This window comes from Tasmannia lanceolata, unplaced genomic scaffold (assembly GCF_043159265.1).
Source record: "Tasmannia lanceolata isolate RefF3 unplaced genomic scaffold, GAP_Taslan_0.1 ptg000005l, whole genome shotgun sequence".
Lineage (NCBI taxonomy): Eukaryota > Viridiplantae > Streptophyta > Magnoliopsida > Canellales > Winteraceae > Tasmannia > Tasmannia lanceolata.
In genome coordinates, this window is record NW_027518682.1 from 14716292 (window position 1) to 14735565 (window position 19274).

The following is a 19274-nucleotide window of genomic DNA, read 5'->3' on the forward strand; positions in this document are numbered from 1 at the left end:
GCGGTAGTGCTCTTAGGGAAATTCTCTTTTGACTAGCTGTCTGATGTAGTGTTTGGTTTGGCTTCATAATGCACCTTTCTTTCAATTCGTAATCCTATCGTCTTAAAGGTGTTTGCAATTGTAGGCTTTGCATATCATGGGTTCGACATGTGCACTTAAAATAGTATTGTTAGACTTGGGTACAACACCCATTTTGAACCACCTGGGTCTCGTTGTCTGAACTCTTGGAAGTCACTTTTACTGTCCCTATTCTCAATTTTGTTTTTTAATTTATATTTCTGAAACTACTGCTTCTTAAACCACCATGGTCTCGATATTTCCAAAGGCTATGATCATTGTGTCCCCCTGTTTAATGACAACACTATTTCTAAAGGAGAAATGGATACAAGGAGATACAAAAGAAGAGAACAACAAACTGTAATATTTGTACAACATTGTCAGTACTCCGCTGGATATAAATTCACTAACGAGTCTGCAATCTCATTTGCTCCTCAGAGACTGTCATGGAAGGACAAAATGAATTCCTGACTGATAAGCCTTCATAAAATGAATATCTTCCTCCTTGGCGATATGGGTTTTCTGAAAAATTCTTAAGACTTGGCCATTTAGTTTAATGCCATGTGCATCATAATCTACCCATGCCATGTGCATCATAATCCAGTGTACGAAGCAGATCTTTCTGTAAGTACTGTAGTAGGAACTTTGGTCACAGTTGGAGGACAATAAGCATAATTCAAAATTTCTTGTGATCTAAATGTGGTGGAATTACTGATAAAGAAGTGATGAAAGTTAAACACTTCCATCACTGAGTGCGTGTGAAAGCAATTCTGTGTTTTTCTGAAATTCCATGGGACTTAGATCATTTATTCTGCTTAAACACTGTGGTCTTGGAATTGAGGCTGATCTTTTTCTTGAGCATTCTTGTAATACCTGGGGACTTAGATCATTTATTCTACTTAAACTGTGTTCTTGGAATAGAGGCTGACCCGTTTCTTGAGCATTCTTGCAATACCCGGGCTATCATGTCCTTGGCACCTTTGCAATAAAAGTTTAGATCCTTGATGTTTTAGGCATCATCAATAATGTTGCAAGAGAAGCCTGGTTCTTGGGTTAACAATTATCTAACGGATAATTTCAGTTATTGAGAGTTTGGATCTGGTTGTCTCTTATGTTCAATTGATGGAAGCATAGTTGTCAAACTCTTACGACTCGTATGTGTCAACTTCCAAGTCTAGTCGAGTTGTTGGGCTTTCGAGGCGTGTCGCATGGGTGGCAAGACTCGTCCAAGTCATCTTGTGACTTGCACAAGTCGCTAGGAGTCGACTCGAAAAATAAGACTCTTACAAGTAGAGTTGAGTCGCCGGGCTTGGGCTTTCTTGTTTTGATGGTTGAAAACTTGGAAGTTGGAAGTTGGAACTTAATTATCTTTGTGCATGCAAGTTACAAGCATATAATTATTTATATTTTTGGCTTAGTGCTTTATCTATGTGCTATTGAGTTATATTTTTTACATGCCTCATCTATGTGCTATTAGGTTATATTTTTCACATGCTTCATCTTTTGATATATAATTATATTTTTTTCAACTAAATTTTTGTTCTTGTCAAAAACTCTTACGAAGTTATGAGTCACGAGTGATAAAATTAAGAAATCGAGTCACGGGTTGACAACTATGGATGGAAGTATTCTTCTAGAGTAAGTTTCTTTTTTGCTTTAAATGTGCTCCATGAGTGTTCATGTCGTAGATAAGCATAAAAACCAACCATTAGTGACATGAGAAACTGTGGCCTTGTGCATAAAATTAGACGTAAGTATTGCAGAGTTGCATGTCGGTCTCTTTGACTTTAGCTTTTATATATTCATTTTGGACTGTCATGTTTGGTTTTGTTGATGTCTTACATTCAGGGGCCACACATATGAATTTAACACTTGACGTTATTTGAATGGCAGAGGAATGGTGGATGGACCTGGGGAGGGGGGAACTTAAGCAGTATGTCCGCTTCTGTTTCAACCCTTGGAGATAGTGGGTGGTTAATCCATGTTCAGAGTGTCCTAGCTGGTTCTGCTTGGATTGCCGCGCGAGTGGCTTTGGAATCGTCCTCGGTGCTTGTCCATTGCAGGTTTGGAGTCTCCATGCAGCATTCCTATTCATTCCTTAGGCCCTGTTTGTTTAAGATTATGACAACCGATTGTGAGTGTCAAACCAATTATTGGACTCAAAATATGTTTAAACTTGAGTCCAACAATGGTTTGGCACTCAAAATCGGCTGCCATAATCTTAAATGAACAGGCCCTTAATAATTTAACTTTTGTAATAAGTTGAAGAACATGTCCATGACTTGTTCATTTGATAATGGTTCATTACGTTCTTATCACTGATTTGACTTGCCATGTTAACTGCTTTTCTTAGAAATTTTGGCAGTTTGAAGTTTGAACTCTTTATTGTGATTTATCCAAATGTTTCATGTAGGCTTACTGATGTGAAGGTGTTTTATGAGGATTAATGTGTTATCAGTGACATTTATTTGCATTAATTAGAGGATGTTATCTCAGCTCTTTCTCAATTCAGCTATAACTCTTCTAAGTTGCTGGAATAGTTCTTGCCATTCATATTGTCCAGTCTGTCCACTAGTGGTTTTGTATAAGTTTGCATTTCTTGGAATAACAAAAAATATTCTTAGATCAAAATTTTTGCCTGTGGATGGAGGTCCCAAGAGGCCAGATCTGCTCGTGCGGAATCCATGCAGACCCTCATCTGATCGGATCTTGAATTTAATTTTTTACATGATGCTTGAATCTAAACCCACTTGCTTTAGGACCATATATCAGACCATCCTGGATCCAACAAAATTTGATTCAAATAAAAATTCACTCGCACTCTATGTTTCCTTTGTGGAATTTTCGGTAAAAAATGTCTAGATGGTAGTCATTTTATCTATTGGTCTTTTAGTCTTATCAACTGAAATTATATTTCATTTTATTTTTACTTGAAATTAAACAGAGATTTTTTTTAAGGTGACCAGAAGATACAACTTTTGGATATCCATAGCCTTGATTAGCTATGTAGCCTCACTTTCAATTGGATCCAGAGTAGCATCTAATCCCTACCTGAAGCTTATTAGCTCAGGAATCATATAGCTCCAAACCTCCAAATGAGCATATAATAAAGCTCTTTCTAATTTACTTCCAATTTTTTTTAACAACTTCAAAATGAGTAAACTTGATTCTCAAGGTCTTCTAGAAGAGCATTGGATTCAGCATAAAAAAAATCAGGGGATTTGATGAGTAAATATTACTAGAACCCTGCTCCAGGGCCTAGCAATATCCAAGGAACAAGCACAAGTAGAGAAAGAAAGTTTCTGGCAAAACCAAATGGAAAAATATATAGGCTCACCACAAATTATTTACTGGCTGAGGATGGGCATGCATAGCTATGAAGTTCCTCCTTTTGAATAGAAGGTCATCTACAATAAATCATGTGAGCCTACCACTAGGCTGCGAAGCAATCTGAATTGAATTTCAGCTTGTTCTGGACGTGCCCTGCATGCGTAACTTGAGCCGCCTTGGCGATGAAGACGGCCCATCTGAAGAATGTTATGGTTAAAATCGATTGACATATCAGACCAATTGGGATCCGATAGGAAGCTAGAATAGATTATGGACTAAGATACCTTCTGTGAAACTACCAATTACTCCAAAAGCTTGAGCCGTTGGAGATGGTGTTATTTAATCTTTTATAATTTAACACCCCCTCACGGTGTGGCCCCTTTTTTAAAGTTGGCCTACACGTGGCACGTGTGGCCTCTCTTTTGGGTTGGCCATTGCATGTGGATTTTTAACATCAAGGAGGTTTGAACTCTGACCTTTGCTCTAATACCATGTGAAACTACCAATTACTCCAAAAGCTTAAGCCGTTTGATGTGGTGTTATTTAATCTTTTATACTTTAACACCTTCAATGAGGGTTATGCAGCCTTTTCTAACATGGTGATGTTGGGGCAGATTAGTTGTGAGAGTGAATTGTCTATTGTTTTTGTAGAAAACACCACACCACATATGATACATTTATCCATATTTCTATTTATGTAAATGATGAGTTCTGTACAGGACTACACTTTCACTCGCTATATGCTTATTTCTTATTTTTGGAGCCCATGAGTTACCCTTTTGTGAAGCATTGCTATCTTATTCTTACTTGGTGGTTGCAAATTTAAAGATCTTTGCGTGTTTTGTCCAGCATTGAGCCCGACCAAGTTGACTTTCTTGGTCATATATTGTATGAGGTTCTTATGAGCTTATTGTTTAATGCAGTGATGGATGGGATAGAACAACTCAGTTGGTCTCACTTGCTAGTTTGCTGCTTGATCCATACTATCGGACGTTTAAGGGATTTCAGGTATTGACTTTGAATCACTGCCATTATATTCTCTTTTTTTTTTGAAAGATAACAACTTTTATTCCAAAAGAGAGACTTACAAGAGGGACGAGAGGTCCCAACTAATAGAAGCTACGGTAGCCCACCCCAGCTTACAATTTACAATAAAGTATCCAATAAATCCGAACAGGACACAACCATGGAAGATAATAATACACCCTCTTTTGCTAAAATATCTGCCGCACAGTTCGCAGATCTTCTCCAATGAACTAGTTGGGGATGTAAAGTGTATACCAAGTCCCGGATTTCTGACAGAATAAAGGAGAGATGCCACAATCCACCCGACAAATTAGAGGCCCAAGTGATTAAGTTCGAAGAATCTCCTTCTACAATCAAGGGACCGATATTATGATCCACATACCATTTCAGTCCGATTAGAAGCGCTCTAGCTTCAGCTTTATTGGCATCACAAACCCCTGCTTATTTGTGCCATTATATTCTTTTGTAGATCTTTAGTTATGATATTCTGATTCTGATGCTCTTAGCTTAGGTTATTGATACAATTCATAATTAGATTCTTATGCTTATTTGTGCGTTCAACAAATGATCTGAATCATAGGTTACTGTGAAAGATATCTTTCCTTTTGTGAATTTTATTAAATGGAGTTGGGAAACTTGAAATGTGCCAAAGGCAGCACCTCATAAATTTGTTCTCAAACAAATATACATTTACTTGCGAATGTTAGAATTTTCTTGACTGGGGAGCATGATTATTATCTCTCAAGTATGTGCGTGCATGTGTCAAATAAACTGGGACAAGACAACTGTTCCAATCAGGGTGGGCTGGTGTAGGATTTTCACTCCAGCACGTCTCCTTATATCATTCCCCTTTACAAATTAGCAAAGGGGCTGGTTAATGTCATGAATGCCACATCATTGGAAAAGCCTACATTTATGGGTGGCAACTCCATTACCAAAAGATAATGTCCTTATTTGCTTGCACTTTAATCAAATAAAGATATGACTAGTGATCTTGACTGAAAATAAATGGAAATCATGGAACATAAAAGTTTCTTTATATCACCTTACAGGCACTGGTGGAAAAAGATTGGCTTGCATTTGGTCATCCATTTGCAGATCGCATGGGAATTCCAACAATATCTGGAATTAGTAACTTGTCTTCAGAATTATCTCGTCAATCTTCCGGAGGGAGTATTCCAGCGTCACCCATGCGCACATCTTCAATTGGTGCTTCATCACATGGACAGACATCTGGCAACTATTCTCCCATATTTTTGCAGGTTCGTTTGCTAGAAGTCCATGGCTAGATGACTATATTAGAGTACATGTAGGGAATGTGACACTGAAGGCACAACTAATATTGCGTTTTTATTTACGGTACTATATTTGTATTTTTTTGCATTTCATTCTTCACATCTAGAATTTGATATTGTATTTATATGGGTTGGTATGCAGTGGGTTGATTGTGTTTCACAGTTACAACGGATGTATCCATGTGCTTTTGAGTTCTCCTCGGTAAGTATACTTAATCCATGAGATTTCTGCTCATTTTGATGGCAAGTTTGCTCATTATTTCATTGTCCAATGGAAAACCCTTTGCTAATTTATATTTAATTTGGTTGTTCAGGCCTTCTTGGTTGAGTTCTTGGACTGCATGTTGTCTTGCCGATTTGGGAACTTTTTATGCAACAGGTACTTGCTTCATTCAACTTTTTCCTGACATACATCATATGATATATATCATATCTAACAGCCCATGGTCTCTCTGGATTCTCTCATTATGTAAGAAGTTCCATTGTACAGGCTATTTTGAGTCATTACCCTTGTGGAGAATAGCAAAATGTTGCATATTTTTATCCCCTTCAAACTTTTCCAATTGATATGAATGCAGATCTAACTGACAAGTGAGGTGGTCAGTGATAGATTGCCTATTTTCTATCTAAAATGCATTATGGCATTGCTAATATATTTCATCCTTGTTTGTGGATTACTTTTCTTTTTATTTCCTTCTTTCCCATAGATAAGCTGGAATGAACCTGCAGCCTCATGGTTGCTACAAAAATGACCTTACAGTTACAGTTCATCTGTGGGATTAAACCCATTCAGGATACTGTTCAGCTGAATGAGATCTCTTACAAGGGTTGTGAGTTCTTTAGTAAGAATCTTGGAGGAAGTTTAGTAGTTGAGGGGGATTCTAGCAATGCTAACATTTGGACTCTTAAAAGAGTTAAGGTTATTGGAGGCTTGAAGCTAGTTATGCAAGGTTGAGAGTGTTCTTTGTTTGTGTTTCATGTGAGGCAAATGAATTAGCAGATTTCTTAGGTAGTCAAGGTGTTGTTCAGTTTTATGTATCGGGCAATCTCTGTCTTTTTTGTAGTTTCCTTTCTTCCTACGAAAAAAAGATTATAAGCAGAAAAAACAATCTAGAGATATCAAGACTGTGCCGAGGTGCCCAAATCAAGGTAGTTGTACTAAATTGTTGATTCACCTCCCCGATTCCATTAGATACCTGAGTCCAACTCGGTTGTCATTGTGGATGTTATTGTGAGAGATCAAAACAGCCTAATATGTCGGCAAGTTTATGATCTCATTAACACCTGATAAAAGGCTCCATGTGCATGATAGTTGTGGTTTCAGACAAGCAACAGAAGAAGATTTCTGGGTTATTAAAATTAGTTGTCCCCTTCAGGATTCACTTATTAATAATAATGGGGAAAAAAAACTAATCCCTCTCCAATACTAGAGGATAAAAGAGCAAAGATGAGAAAGCTGATCAAGGATACTAATTTATCCACTAAAACGAAGATTCCCTGTGTAGGTGACAGTGTGTAGCGAATGCACTTGTGGATTTCATGTAAAGTAAAACCGATGTTGACATATGCCGGTTGAAACCAACATATGTTGACCACCATTTTGTACCATATCTATGCTGTACTGGTTTCTACTTTCTAGTTTCTTTTTATTTTTCTCTCATTTTCACTCGAAAAAAAAGAATCTTTTGCAGTGTGACCATTGCACCTTCCATGTACTAGTTTTTTGCTGAGTAAATGGCATTTTTCATTCAATCATGGCACAAGTCAACTGAGTAATTAATTACCTGCACTATCTATCAAAATAGCTGCTACATCCACATAAACTCCTGCTACATTGGTTGTCTCTGCGATTTTATTTATGCCTCGACCACCTTGCTGCATGAAGTTAACAGGATTATGGTCCAATTGCTTGAGATGGCCTTCATAATCTTAAAATAGTGATGTTAAAATGTAGGGGATTTGGTAGGGACTTTCGCAGAAAGACGTTTCGCTGCTGGCTGTTGCATGAGAGAGCAGCCACCTTGGCACACTTTTCAGCAGATTTTTGTCTTATTCATGTAATTCATCTGAGGTGGCCGCTCTCTCATGCAACAGCCAGCCGCGAAATGCCTTTCTACAAAAGTCCTTAGCAAATTATCATACCATTTTTGGTAGAGCACCCTATCAGTGCATGGTTTACATGACTTTTCTCCCCTGCATCCGAGGATCGATATTTTGCTGATGTTTGAAATTTTTACGTCGCCGCCTATTTTTCTATGCTGGTTGAGATTTCGAAATTACATGTCAATACTTTCTTTGATGGTTTATGTTGAATCTCAGCGAAAAGGAAAGGCAGCAGTCTGGTGTTTCCGATGCTTGTGGGTGCATGTGGATGTACTTAGCCAATTCACGTACTTCTGAGGGATGCTCTCATGTGCACTATAACCTCTTCTATGACCCTGCAAAACATGATGGTCCACTATTACCTCCTGCGGCAGCATTAGCTCCAACCCTCTGGCCCCAATTTCATCTGCGGTGGGCGTGTCCTTCAGAAGCACAAGCTGGAGAACTTGAAGCTCAATGTCGCATCATGGCTAGAAGATTTTCTGAAATCCAGAAGGTATTATCTTCATTTTCTATTCAAAATTTGGCATTAAAATTACCTTGAAAGTTTTTTTTTGAAGGGTACCTTGAAACTTTCTTATCTGGTTTGCACGTCCCATTTAATTTAAAACACTGGATAATTTAAATAGGGAAATTATAGCACCACAGCCCTGTTTTGATATTGGCACTACTCATCTTGTTTTTTATTATTTAAAGAGATGCCAAAAGGTTATTACAGTTCTTGAAAAGCTCTCACAAGCCAATTAAAAGTGAAAAGACAAACTGAGTTTGTGCAATTATTAAAACATGATTGTGCTGATATCATTTCCCTTTAAATACATTATAACATATTTGGGTGTCAGACATGAAGACCTGTCCATAACCTGAGGAGTTGACGTGTGTGAAGTTATTGGATAGTGTCAGAACTTAGATTATTGTATGGGTTTATAAATGAATTAGATAAATCCAATTGTATCTACGTAGATAAATAAAGTGTAAAGAACAATACAAACACACACTCACAGTCCCACATTTTTGGGGTGGTCCAAAGCATTCATTTGGAAGGCCCTTCCATAGATAGGGTGTGTACCAAAAATCAGATCCATAGGATCATCCTAACCTAACCCCCATCCAAAAGTGGAGGGAAAAATGGACTCACGCTGTTTGTCCACAAATCTGCCCATTTTTATATAGGAAATGGTTTCTGAGCTCGAGAAAAGAGTTCCTACTCCCTAGAGTAGATAACTTATCTACTCTCTAGCTTAAAATACAGTGGGGGCCACATTGTCTGGGTGATCCAAACCATTCATTTGATGGGCCCTCACATAGATAGGGTGTGCCCAAAAATTCAGCTCCATAGGATCATCCTAACCATATGATTTGTGGAGGTAAAAATTGACATTTATAAACCTTTACAAATCTGCCCATTTTTTTTGCCTCCACAGATTGTAGGGTTGGGATGATCCTATGGAGCTGATTTTTTGGGCACACCCTATCTATGTGGGGGCCCATCAAATGAATGGTTTGGATCACCTAAACAATGTGCCCCCCACTGTATTTTAAGCTACGGAGTAGATAAGTTATCTACTCTAGGGAGTAGGAACTCCTCTCTCTCTCTCTCTCTCTCTCTCTCTCTCTATGAGACCAAAAGATACACTTGTTTGTTTGTTGCAAGTTTTTTTTTTTTTTCTTTAAAATGAGTGTGCTTGTTGCACAGCCCATGATATGCGTGCTTTTTTTTTTTGGTTGATGAATTGCAGGCAAAAGACATGGCAGAAGTGAAGGCTAGAGATGTAATAACCAGCATGGAGTCTCTAACCGTAGAGTTATTAAAAGAGAAGAAGCTCAGCAGCTCAGCTATGGACTTGGCAAAGAGGGCGTGTAGGGAGAGTCTAGCCATAAAGAGGGCGATACAGTCTCTTGGATGCAAGGTGCATTTCTCAGGCAGTGGTGACTGTGCCTTGGACATGGGAAGCTCACCGTTGGAAATAAAACAAAAGCTCATATATGAAACTCCCAGAAAAGACCCAGATGATGATGTGCAGAGTGAAGAAAAATCAGACCTTTCCGTGTCTATTTCGGTTGTGGCAGACAATGTTGCATCTTACAGTCCGGACAACCAGATGTGTGAAACTCTATGCCCATTTCGCACCAGGGAGGGTTGCAAATGGCCAGATGCTGGATGTGCACAGCTTGGAAGCCAATTTGTTGGATTGAAGGCAAACTTTGATGCATTTGATCGGCTTTCAATTTACGATGGTTATTTTGGGTCTGAGTAGAAATCTTGGGATTTATCATTCACCATCAAGAGGTCCTTAGACAAGATCAAACCTTCGATTCTAAGGTGACCACTCTCTTACCAATCAGTTATATCAATCCGAGCATCATGGGAATCTCAAAAGTTTTGGGCTAACAGTTACCAGAGCCAACAGGGAGTGGGTGCCCCTACAATTGGGTGGAAAACAAAGTATGGTAGAACTCGAAAGTGTCCATGATTCACAGAAATGTATTCAATTATTGTTGTCATACATGATTCAAAGGACGAGAAACTTGCACAGATGGTAAAAGCCTTAGCAAGGAGATAAAAATTTATGGCTTTGGCAAAGCCACTTGCCATTGGTGGTCCTTTCAGTGGTATTTGTGCTTTTGATTTGGAGCCCCGATATGGGATATTCTGTACATAATCTACCCCAGGTAGTGCCACTTTTATGCCTGAACGCGGGAGACTGTGATGAAGCTTGTGATTGTAAGTTTTTTCCCTCTCAATAATGATTAATTTTTTGTAGAGGCAACTTAAAAATGAATGAATTAGTGGTAAATTGGTGGCAGTGGTTCAAGTAAAGATGCTCTTATGACAATGTAGAGGGTGCAGCTTAGGCTTCCTGTGTGAGTCAAATGCATGTGTTTGGATCATATGGCCTTCTCTATTGTGGCCTCACGTGGTCTGGTCCACTTCTGACATTCCTAGCTACCATTGAGCTGGCTGGGGCCCTCCTATTTACACAATGGGGTTTGCTAGGGTCTGTCGCAAAAGGCATTTAACGGCTTGTCTGTCGCACGTGAGACCAGCCACCTCGTGAATGGAGACAAATCACGAGGTGGCTGGTCTCACATGCGACAGACCAGCCGCGAAATGCCTTTTGCGATGGACGCTAGCAATTCCCTTACACAATACATATCTGAAAAGTGAGCCTGTGGCTGTCCACTCATGCAAAAGTTAGCCTATAAATGTCTCTCCGCAAAATTGCCTGTCAAATTCCTTATAATTTATTAAATAGTTACATTGATATTTACATTTATAAGGTTTTAAATAACTTGAGGGGAGTTGCAATGGAGTTGTGTGAATCTTTTGTTAATGAATGCTCAAGAGATAAGAAATACAGTACTTTCCTGACCTGACCTGGTTAAGGTTTCTTTTTATTGACAATAGAGCTTGCTCTGATGTCCTCATGATGGGGGACTCCTGGTCCCTTTCTCATGTACTACCTATAAGTATGTTTTATGAATATTAATGTCAACTTTCAAAAAAAAAAAAAAAAAACCTTGACGGGAGGGCACAACTGCCCAAGTTTTTCCATGTATATATAGTTAACCATAGCTTGGTCAGATTTTGTGTAATGCTCTAAATGACATGAGGGCATCGCTCATGATGCACCTAGTTTTCCAATTGTATATAGCATGGATGGATAGATTTCCATAAGTATTAAGTATTGCAGTTTTCTACTTATCTATCTAAAATATGAAGAATGGCAACACATCATGCATGTACTATTGTCAATGAAATGTTTTTACGCATCATACATAGCATATGTGGGACCTCCATTTTGCACCTCATGTTTTGATGGGGAGTGGCCCCCCATTTTCACCTTATGTTTTCAGGAGGATGGGGCCACCATTTTACATCTCATGCTTTGATGGGGGTGGGGCCCACCATCTTACACCCATGCAGAAATGCATAGCATGGGCCAGGAATTCTTGTAGAATAGATAGACATCGACTTCCCAACCTTAATAACTATGTGTAAGCACCCAATTAGAAAAAAAGTGTAAAATGCAGACGAGAGTCCAATTAGCAAAACATAGGAGTGGTGATACCATTTATCTGGTGAAACACTTCTAGTGTATGGTCAGAATGCTTCGATTGGGAAAGCAAGTTGGAGAATTTTGGAACGTCAATCCCGCCTTCAATTCCTTCTGCCTCTGTCCTCTTTCTTTTGTCAAAGCAAAGCGTGAAAAGAAGAAACCACTTTTCTCTTTTCTCTCCGACATGGCTCGTGACTCGTGAAGGCCGAGCTCTAGAGTGTTGAAATTATGGTGTACGATGGGCCCACCATGAAGGCAGATTTTAACACCAGTGTTTCCTTAGTTTCTTGTTTCTACTTCTTTTTCTTTATATTGTAGGAATTTTGTGGAAAAGTTTGAAAAGGGAAAATATTTCTTAAACTTCCAACTTTCAGATCATGATCTTAATTTTTGCCTGTGAGTCCGAGTCGACTCAGTTATTGGGCCTCTTTTCTAACCTTGGTACTCCTACCTAATGCTTGATAGAAAAGTGGGCCTATCTGCTTTCTTATCTCAAAGAAATGATGATTAGTTTACTGTTAAGACAAGGAATTATCATTGCTCATCATTTGTGGGAAATGCTTTGCTTTCTAATTACACTTAAAAAATCTATTATTTCTTACACAAAAAAACAAATAATCGAGTAATTGAGAGCCAATAGGTTTTATGTTGCAATCGGTACTCGATAATTCAAATCTTTATACATTTAAATAATTTCCGTAAGACCCTATTTTTATCCTTTATTATTTAAAAATATAAGCCAAAATCAACGGTCTGATTTGGTTTAATAGTTGTTCTTAGCTATAGGCCAAATTGTTCTCGACAGGTTTTTTGATCATTCATTTGTTGGGCACCCTAAAATCATCTCCATAGGATGATCTTAATCCTCGGATCAGCACCCTCTGCAGATCCTAGGGTTAGGATCTGTCTTATAGAGATTATTTTCAGGGAATGACCATTTCGTGTCGGGGCCAACAAATGAATGGTTTGGATCATCAGATAATGTGGGCTCCACTATTTTTTTAAAAAAAATTTCTGCATATAAGTGGGAAAATCTTATAAGAACTCCTATAAAGTAGGTGTTTTCTAGTATTTTAGATGTGTGTCAGAGACTGTAGATAGATGTTTTCTCAAACATATTTTCTACTGCAGTTTCCAAATTCCAACTGGGTCACTGATTATGACTAGTGATGGGGTGAATATATCCAAAAGAAAGGGGTTTGGAGTGGAAGTAAATAACTAATATGCCCATGTCCTCTCTTTTCCTAGTCTCCCCCTCCGGGAACCGCGACAGGCAAAATAAATCTCTCTGTCTAAATTGTCTAAGGCAGTACACCCAGAAAAAAGTTACATCTTTTTGCTACTAAGGAAAAGTCTTCGTAGTAGGTTTGCAGGCCTTTGGCTTGCCACTGCAGAGAAACATCACACCCAAGGTTGAGAACTCCACAATCAGTTGTCATACTCTAAGAACAAAATTTAGAATTTGAGAACCGATTGTCGGTCTAAAACTGATTATTGGACTCAAAATTGCGTTTAAATAAGTTTTAGACTCACATTAGTGGCTTAATTAATCTCTTGGTTGACTCTCTTGGCTTAATTAATAAGCTGACTCTTAACACCATTGAAGGTTAGTATAGAGGGATGTGTTAGGTCTAAAATTGGTAACAGGTTATGGTAGGGCCGGAAAGGCTGATCTGACACACCACGGTTGAAGGGCTGGTGGAGTCCTGCGCTGCACAAGGGCACAGACAAGAAGATAAAGGGTCAAAGGACCAATCCGGAGTGGTGCTCCGGACGGGCGCTTTTCAACACTCAAGTCAGTATGAGCAGGAGTGCAGAGCAATGTCAAAGCAAAAGCTTAGGGTTTTGATTTTCAGATCCCTCACCTTAGCACAAGTGAAGGCTATTTATAGTGATTCTGAGCCACCTGTCGAGGACAGGTGGTAGTTCTGAGCCACCTGTCCAGGACAGATGGTAGTTCTGAGCCACCTGTCCAGGACAGGTGGTGGCCTCTGTATGGACCAGGTCTCATACCTAGGAAGGGTAGGTGGAAGCCCCTGATTGGTCCAGATGTCACACTTAGCAGGGACAGGTGTTGGCTTTGCAGCGGTCCCTGTGAGAGCCACGTGTCAACAGCCAATTGGTTGCTGAGTTCGGACCCATCAGTGCTGAGTTCGGACCCATCAGGATGCTACCGGATAAATGAATGGTTCAGATCATTTTGATGCCCTGTGATGAGCCAATCACAAAGATTCTAACTATAACTCATGTGAAGAACTTGTCACCTTAACATTTCCCATTATAAATTTGAGGAATCTTTGTAGAAACAATTAGGGGAGGGTAGTTGTGGTCCCCACCGAAGGAAGAGGTCCTCAATGGCGTTTGATCACGCTGCATTAAAAGTAGAAAAAAAAAGGTGAAAAAGTAAGAGGGGGGGGGGGGCGGATTTGATTTCGAAACCCCTTTTTCACTCATTTCACTCTACTCAGTGGAGAGCAGCAATCATTCAACGCATTTTACAGAACATGCAAATGCAAAAATGCACCCTCCCTTTTGCCTTTGCCTTTACATAAACACTCTTCACTTTAATCATACTAATCATACTTTGGCAGATAACAATACGGTAAAACCAAAGGTACTGTTACGTTCCTTCCTAAAAGACACTCGTCCTCTTTCTCTTTCTCCTTACCTTTCCTTGTCTTTTATTATTTAACCAGATGTGAAATGTTACTACAGTTCCCCAAAAGCTCTCAAGATTAAGCCAACTAAGAAGCAATTGACAAGGTGATTTAATGCAATTATCAAAATATGGCAGTGCCAATATCAGTAGCCTTATACAAATCATAAGTCAGTAGGTAAGAAAGTAGAAAAGGAAAAAGAAATCAGAAACATTATCATAACATAAGTTAGCAGATAAAGAGAAGAGAAACATTCACATATCTCCACTTATATAGAACCCAAACACACTCTCCTCTCTCTCATTTTGAAACCTTTTTCCCTCTCAACCAAAAAACCACAATGCCCTTCTTCTTCCTTCTCACCACTATCATCCTCCTCCTCTCACTCTCTTCTCCCACAATCTCCTCTCTCCAAAACGACACACAAACCCTCTCTATATTTCGCTCTCAAACCGACACCCATTCAACTCTCGCCGGAAACTGGACCTCAAGCGATGCATGCTCCGGCGCCTGGCTCGGCGTCCGGTGTACCTCCGGCAGAGTCACATCCCTCTCTCTCCCCTCCTTTTCTCTCCGAGGCCCCATCGACTCTCTCTCTTCCCTCGACCAGCTCCGCTTTTTAGACCTCCATGGAAACCGAAGACTCAATGGCTCCCTCCTCCCCCTCTCCCGATGCTTCAATCTCAAACTCCTTTACCTCTCCGGTAACGATTTCTCCGGCCAAATCCCCGACGAATTCTCCCTCATGAAACGCCTCATTCGTCTGGATCTTTCAGATAACAATCTTTCTGGCCCTATTCCCTCTGGACTCTCCAGACTAACCCGTTTAGTCACTCTTAGAGTCCAAAACAATGCCTTATCGGGTAATTTACCGGATTTGATTGGAGTCCGGGAACTGAATGTGTCTAATAATGAGCTTTATGGGAAGGTTCCGGACGGTCTATGGCGGAAATTCGGGCAATGGAGTTTTGTTGGGAATGCGGGGTTGTGTGGGTCCGGTCCATTGCCGGAATGTTCGTTTACAGATTCTTCTTCACTTCCGATACCACCGTTAGGTCAGACCGTGGTTCCGTCTAACCCTAGCTCAATTCCTGGAGGTTCGGCGATTTCGGTCGACCGAAAAATTGAGGGTGGGAAGGGAAAGGGACTGAGCACCGGTGCCATTGTTGGGATCGTGGTTGCGGATGCCGTTGTTTTATTGGTCATCACTTCGTTCCTCGTAGCTTATTATTGTGGCCGGTATGCCGGAGAAGAAGAAGATGCCGACGGGAAGAAAAGGGGTGGAAGTAGTGTTTCTTCTAATGAAAAGAAGTCGGCAATTAATGGAGGTGTGTAACAACTAATTGCTCTTTAATTATGGAAGGGAGATGATACATCCGCACACCTGTAGGATAATTCGCATCCCTTTGATGTGAAAAGGCAACTTACAGGGGTGCGGATTATCCTACAGGGACCCTAGGGAGATGATAAGTATGGAAATGTAATAACCTTTTGACAGCCCATTAAACACAGAAAGGCTAGATAGGTTAATAATGAGAGAAATTACATGGTAAAGGTGGAACCGAACAGATAGCTTGTTAACACATTAGCAATATTTCCTTTGATTTTTGGCTTTTTCAGTCTGGCATGTGAGGATTTGTTAGGTTCCGTGATTCACACTCGGTCTCCATATTTCAACACTTTTTTCCATACTCTTTATGCCATATGAAACTTCCAATTACTCCTAAAGCCACAGCATGCTGCAGCACTTGATCTGTTAAAAGTGCTCTCTGATACCATCTGTAACAACTAATTACTCCAAAAGCCACCATAGTTTGCAACACTTGAGCTGTTAAAAGTGCGCTCTGATCCCATGTGAAAGAACTAATTACTCCCAGAGCTATGGTATTAGAAACAACTAATTACTCCAAAAGCCACCACAGGTTGCAACACTCGAGCGTTTAAAGTGCGGTCTGATCCCATATGAAAGAACTAATTACTCCCAAAGCCACTGCACGTGGTTAACACTGAAACAACTGATTACTCCAAAAGCCACAGCAGGTTGTAACACTAAAGTTGTTAAGAGTTCTACTCAACTCAACTAAGCCTTTGTCCCAAACTAGTTGGGGTCGGCGAATGAATCCTTTGGAATATTTTCATGAATTAAGTTAGTTGTTAAGAGTTGGTTTTGTTTAATCATTTATAAACACAGGAGTAGAGAGCGAGGAGATGATGGAGCAACGAAGCAAATTGGTGTTCTTTGATAGGAAGAAGCATTTTGAGCTGGAGGATTTGCTCAAGGCCTCGGCGGAGATGCTTGGGAAAGGGAGTTTGGGGACTGTTTATAGAGCGATTTTGGAAGATGGGTCTACTGTGGCTGTGAAGAGGCTGAAAGATGCAAATCCCTGCTCAAGGAAGGATTTCGAACGGTACATGGACATTATTGGGAAGGTCCGGCATCCTAACATGGTCCGATTGAGGGCGTATTACTACAACAAGGAAGAGAAGCTCCTTGTCTATGACTATCTCCCCAATGGAAGCTTGTATTCTCTTCTACACGGTACTCTAAACCATCGATCTCTCCTTCTATTCCTCGTAATCCGGCTATTTAATTATGAAATGGTTTTTTTTTGTAAATATCCTTGTGAAACAACCAATTACTCCTAAAGCGTAATTTTAGAGTTGTTGTTATTTAATCATTTATACTTCAACACTCCCCCTCAAGTGTGGCCCCTCTATTTTTGGGTTGGCCTGGCACATGAGTGCCTCCTTTTTGTTTTGACCTACAGAGATTTTATCTGGTGTAAGTGGATATCGTCCAGGTATTTTTCAAAAAGTACCCTACGGCTCGCACCATAGGATGACCCAGACTGTCCATTTGATGAGCAACAACGGAAGTAGGTTGTGACCAAAAAATCACTTACATAGGATGATCCTTGCCCTCCGATCTATAGTGAAATCCTCTACAGATAGGAGGTTTTGGGTCATCCTATGGGACACAATCTATATTTACCTCATGGCATATGAAATGGACGGTTTAGATCATCATATGGTGATGCCATGAGAAACAACCAGTTATTCCAAAAGTTAAGTTGGAAGGCGCTGTTCTTTAAAAATTATGCCGATAGATTGTTACTTGTGTAATAATTGGTTTTGGACTCACAATCAATTGGCATAACATAATTGGATTTGGACTCATAATCGGTTGGCATAATCTTAAACGGACTCACAATCAATTGGCATAACATAATTGGATTTGGACTCATAATCGGTTGGCATAATCTTAAACGAATAGGGCCTAAAGAGTTTGGCCCTGTTCATCTGAGACTGTCACTCACCAAAATTACATTTAATTTTAGGTCCAATAATTGGATTGGGGGTGGCAACCGGTTGTCATAATCTCAAAATTGGTGTTATATAATCATTTATACTTCAACACTGTTCCATGGATCAGGGAATCGAGGACCAGGAAGAACCCCTTTGGATTGGACGACAAGGATCGGCTTAGTATTGGGAGCAGCTCGAGGGCTAGCTTGGATCCACGACGAATACAGCGCAACCAAGATCCCACACGGCAACATCAAATCGTCCAATGTCCTTCTCGACAAGAACGGAGTGGCTTGCATTGCTGATTTCGGCTTGGCTTTGCTTCTCAATCCAGCTCACGCCACAGCTCGGCTCGGTGGCTACAGAGCGCCCGAACAGTTAGAAACCAAGCGGCTCTCTCAGAAAGCCGACGTATACGGCTTCGGCGTCTTACTCTTAGAAGTCCTCACTGGTAAAGCTCCATCACTACATTACCCGGCCCGTTGTAATGAGAATGGGATTGATCTGCCCAAGTGGGTCCGGTCGACTGTGAAAGAGGAATGGACGGCTGAGATTTTCGATGCGGAGTTGCTGAGGTATAAGAATATTGAGGAGGAGTTGGTGGCAATGTTGCACGTGGGATTCGCATGTGTGGGAGAGGAGGCAGAGGAGAGGCCTACTATGTTGGAGGTAGTGAAGATGATTGAAGAGATTAGGGTGGAACAATCTCCTTTGGCTGAGGATTTGGACGAGTCTCGTTCCTCTCTTTCTCCTTCTCTTGCCCCAACTGAAGATGGTCGTCCTAGCTACTAATATATATTGGTCACCCATCTCTTTGTCTACAATGAGATGGAGACAAAAGTAGAAGAATCTCTCTCCCTCCCTTCCTCCCTCCCTCATTTTGAATTGTTGTTAAGCTATTTATGGGATGATTTGCTATATCATCCATTTGTGTTTTTTTTTTTTTTATTGTTGTTTAGTTGCTGTTATTTTCTAGATGAGTTTGGATGTTTTGGATTCTCTTTCTACCATGGATTAACCATGCAACTTAATTTAATTTAAGAGGTACCCATCTCAAATAGCTAGAGAGTTAATTTAAGAGGTACCCATCATGAGGTGACCCACATGGGCCTGAAACCTTGCAGAACAGACATCCCATTCTAATGAATCCCTAAGGTTTGCTAAATCAAGGGGCTAGGATCATCTAAACAATTTGGGGACTAACATTAAATTGCCCGAACTTGTGTTAGCTGATACGAGTAATGAAGCCGATCATGTCCTAGTGGCCATGGTTTTAAATTTCGATCGAAATCTGAAATTTCGGATTACGGTGGAGATCGAATTCGAAATCCATAATACCTGAACGTTACATTATTTCGCCCGAAATTTAAGGAAATTCAACAAAAAGTCTCGTTTTTTTCATTATTTAATATTTTTTCAAAATTTCATATGAGATAAAA

At 40.0% G+C, this 19274-nt stretch overlaps 2 protein-coding genes across 3 annotated transcripts in view; both read left to right on the forward strand.

Annotated features, from left to right (window-relative positions):
• Positions 1-10632, forward strand: part of LOC143877625 (phosphatidylinositol-3-phosphatase myotubularin-1-like) — a 42447-nt gene extending 31815 nt beyond the window's left edge. For both annotated transcript variants that reach the window (XM_077379775.1, XM_077379776.1), the window contains exons 13-19: positions 1951-2120; positions 4311-4395; positions 5466-5675; positions 5851-5910; positions 6023-6087; positions 8028-8307; positions 9551-10632. In XM_077379775.1, the coding sequence (XP_077235890.1) occupies positions 1951-2120; positions 4311-4395; positions 5466-5675; positions 5851-5910; positions 6023-6087; positions 8028-8307; positions 9551-10069 (1389 nt within the window). In that variant the 3' untranslated portion in view covers positions 10070-10632. The remainder of the gene's footprint in view (positions 1-1950; positions 2121-4310; positions 4396-5465; positions 5676-5850; positions 5911-6022; positions 6088-8027; positions 8308-9550) is intronic.
• A 4151-nt stretch (positions 10633-14783) lies between these two features.
• Positions 14784-18840, forward strand: LOC143877626 (Leucine-rich repeat protein kinase family protein). Its single transcript, XM_077379777.1, has 3 exons — positions 14784-15857; positions 16721-17068; positions 17963-18840. The coding sequence occupies exons 1-3, from the start codon at positions 14870-14872 to the stop codon at positions 18625-18627; spliced, it is 2001 nt and encodes a 666-aa protein (XP_077235892.1). The 5' UTR covers positions 14784-14869; the 3' UTR covers positions 18628-18840.
• Positions 18841-19274: the final 434 nt, after the last annotated feature.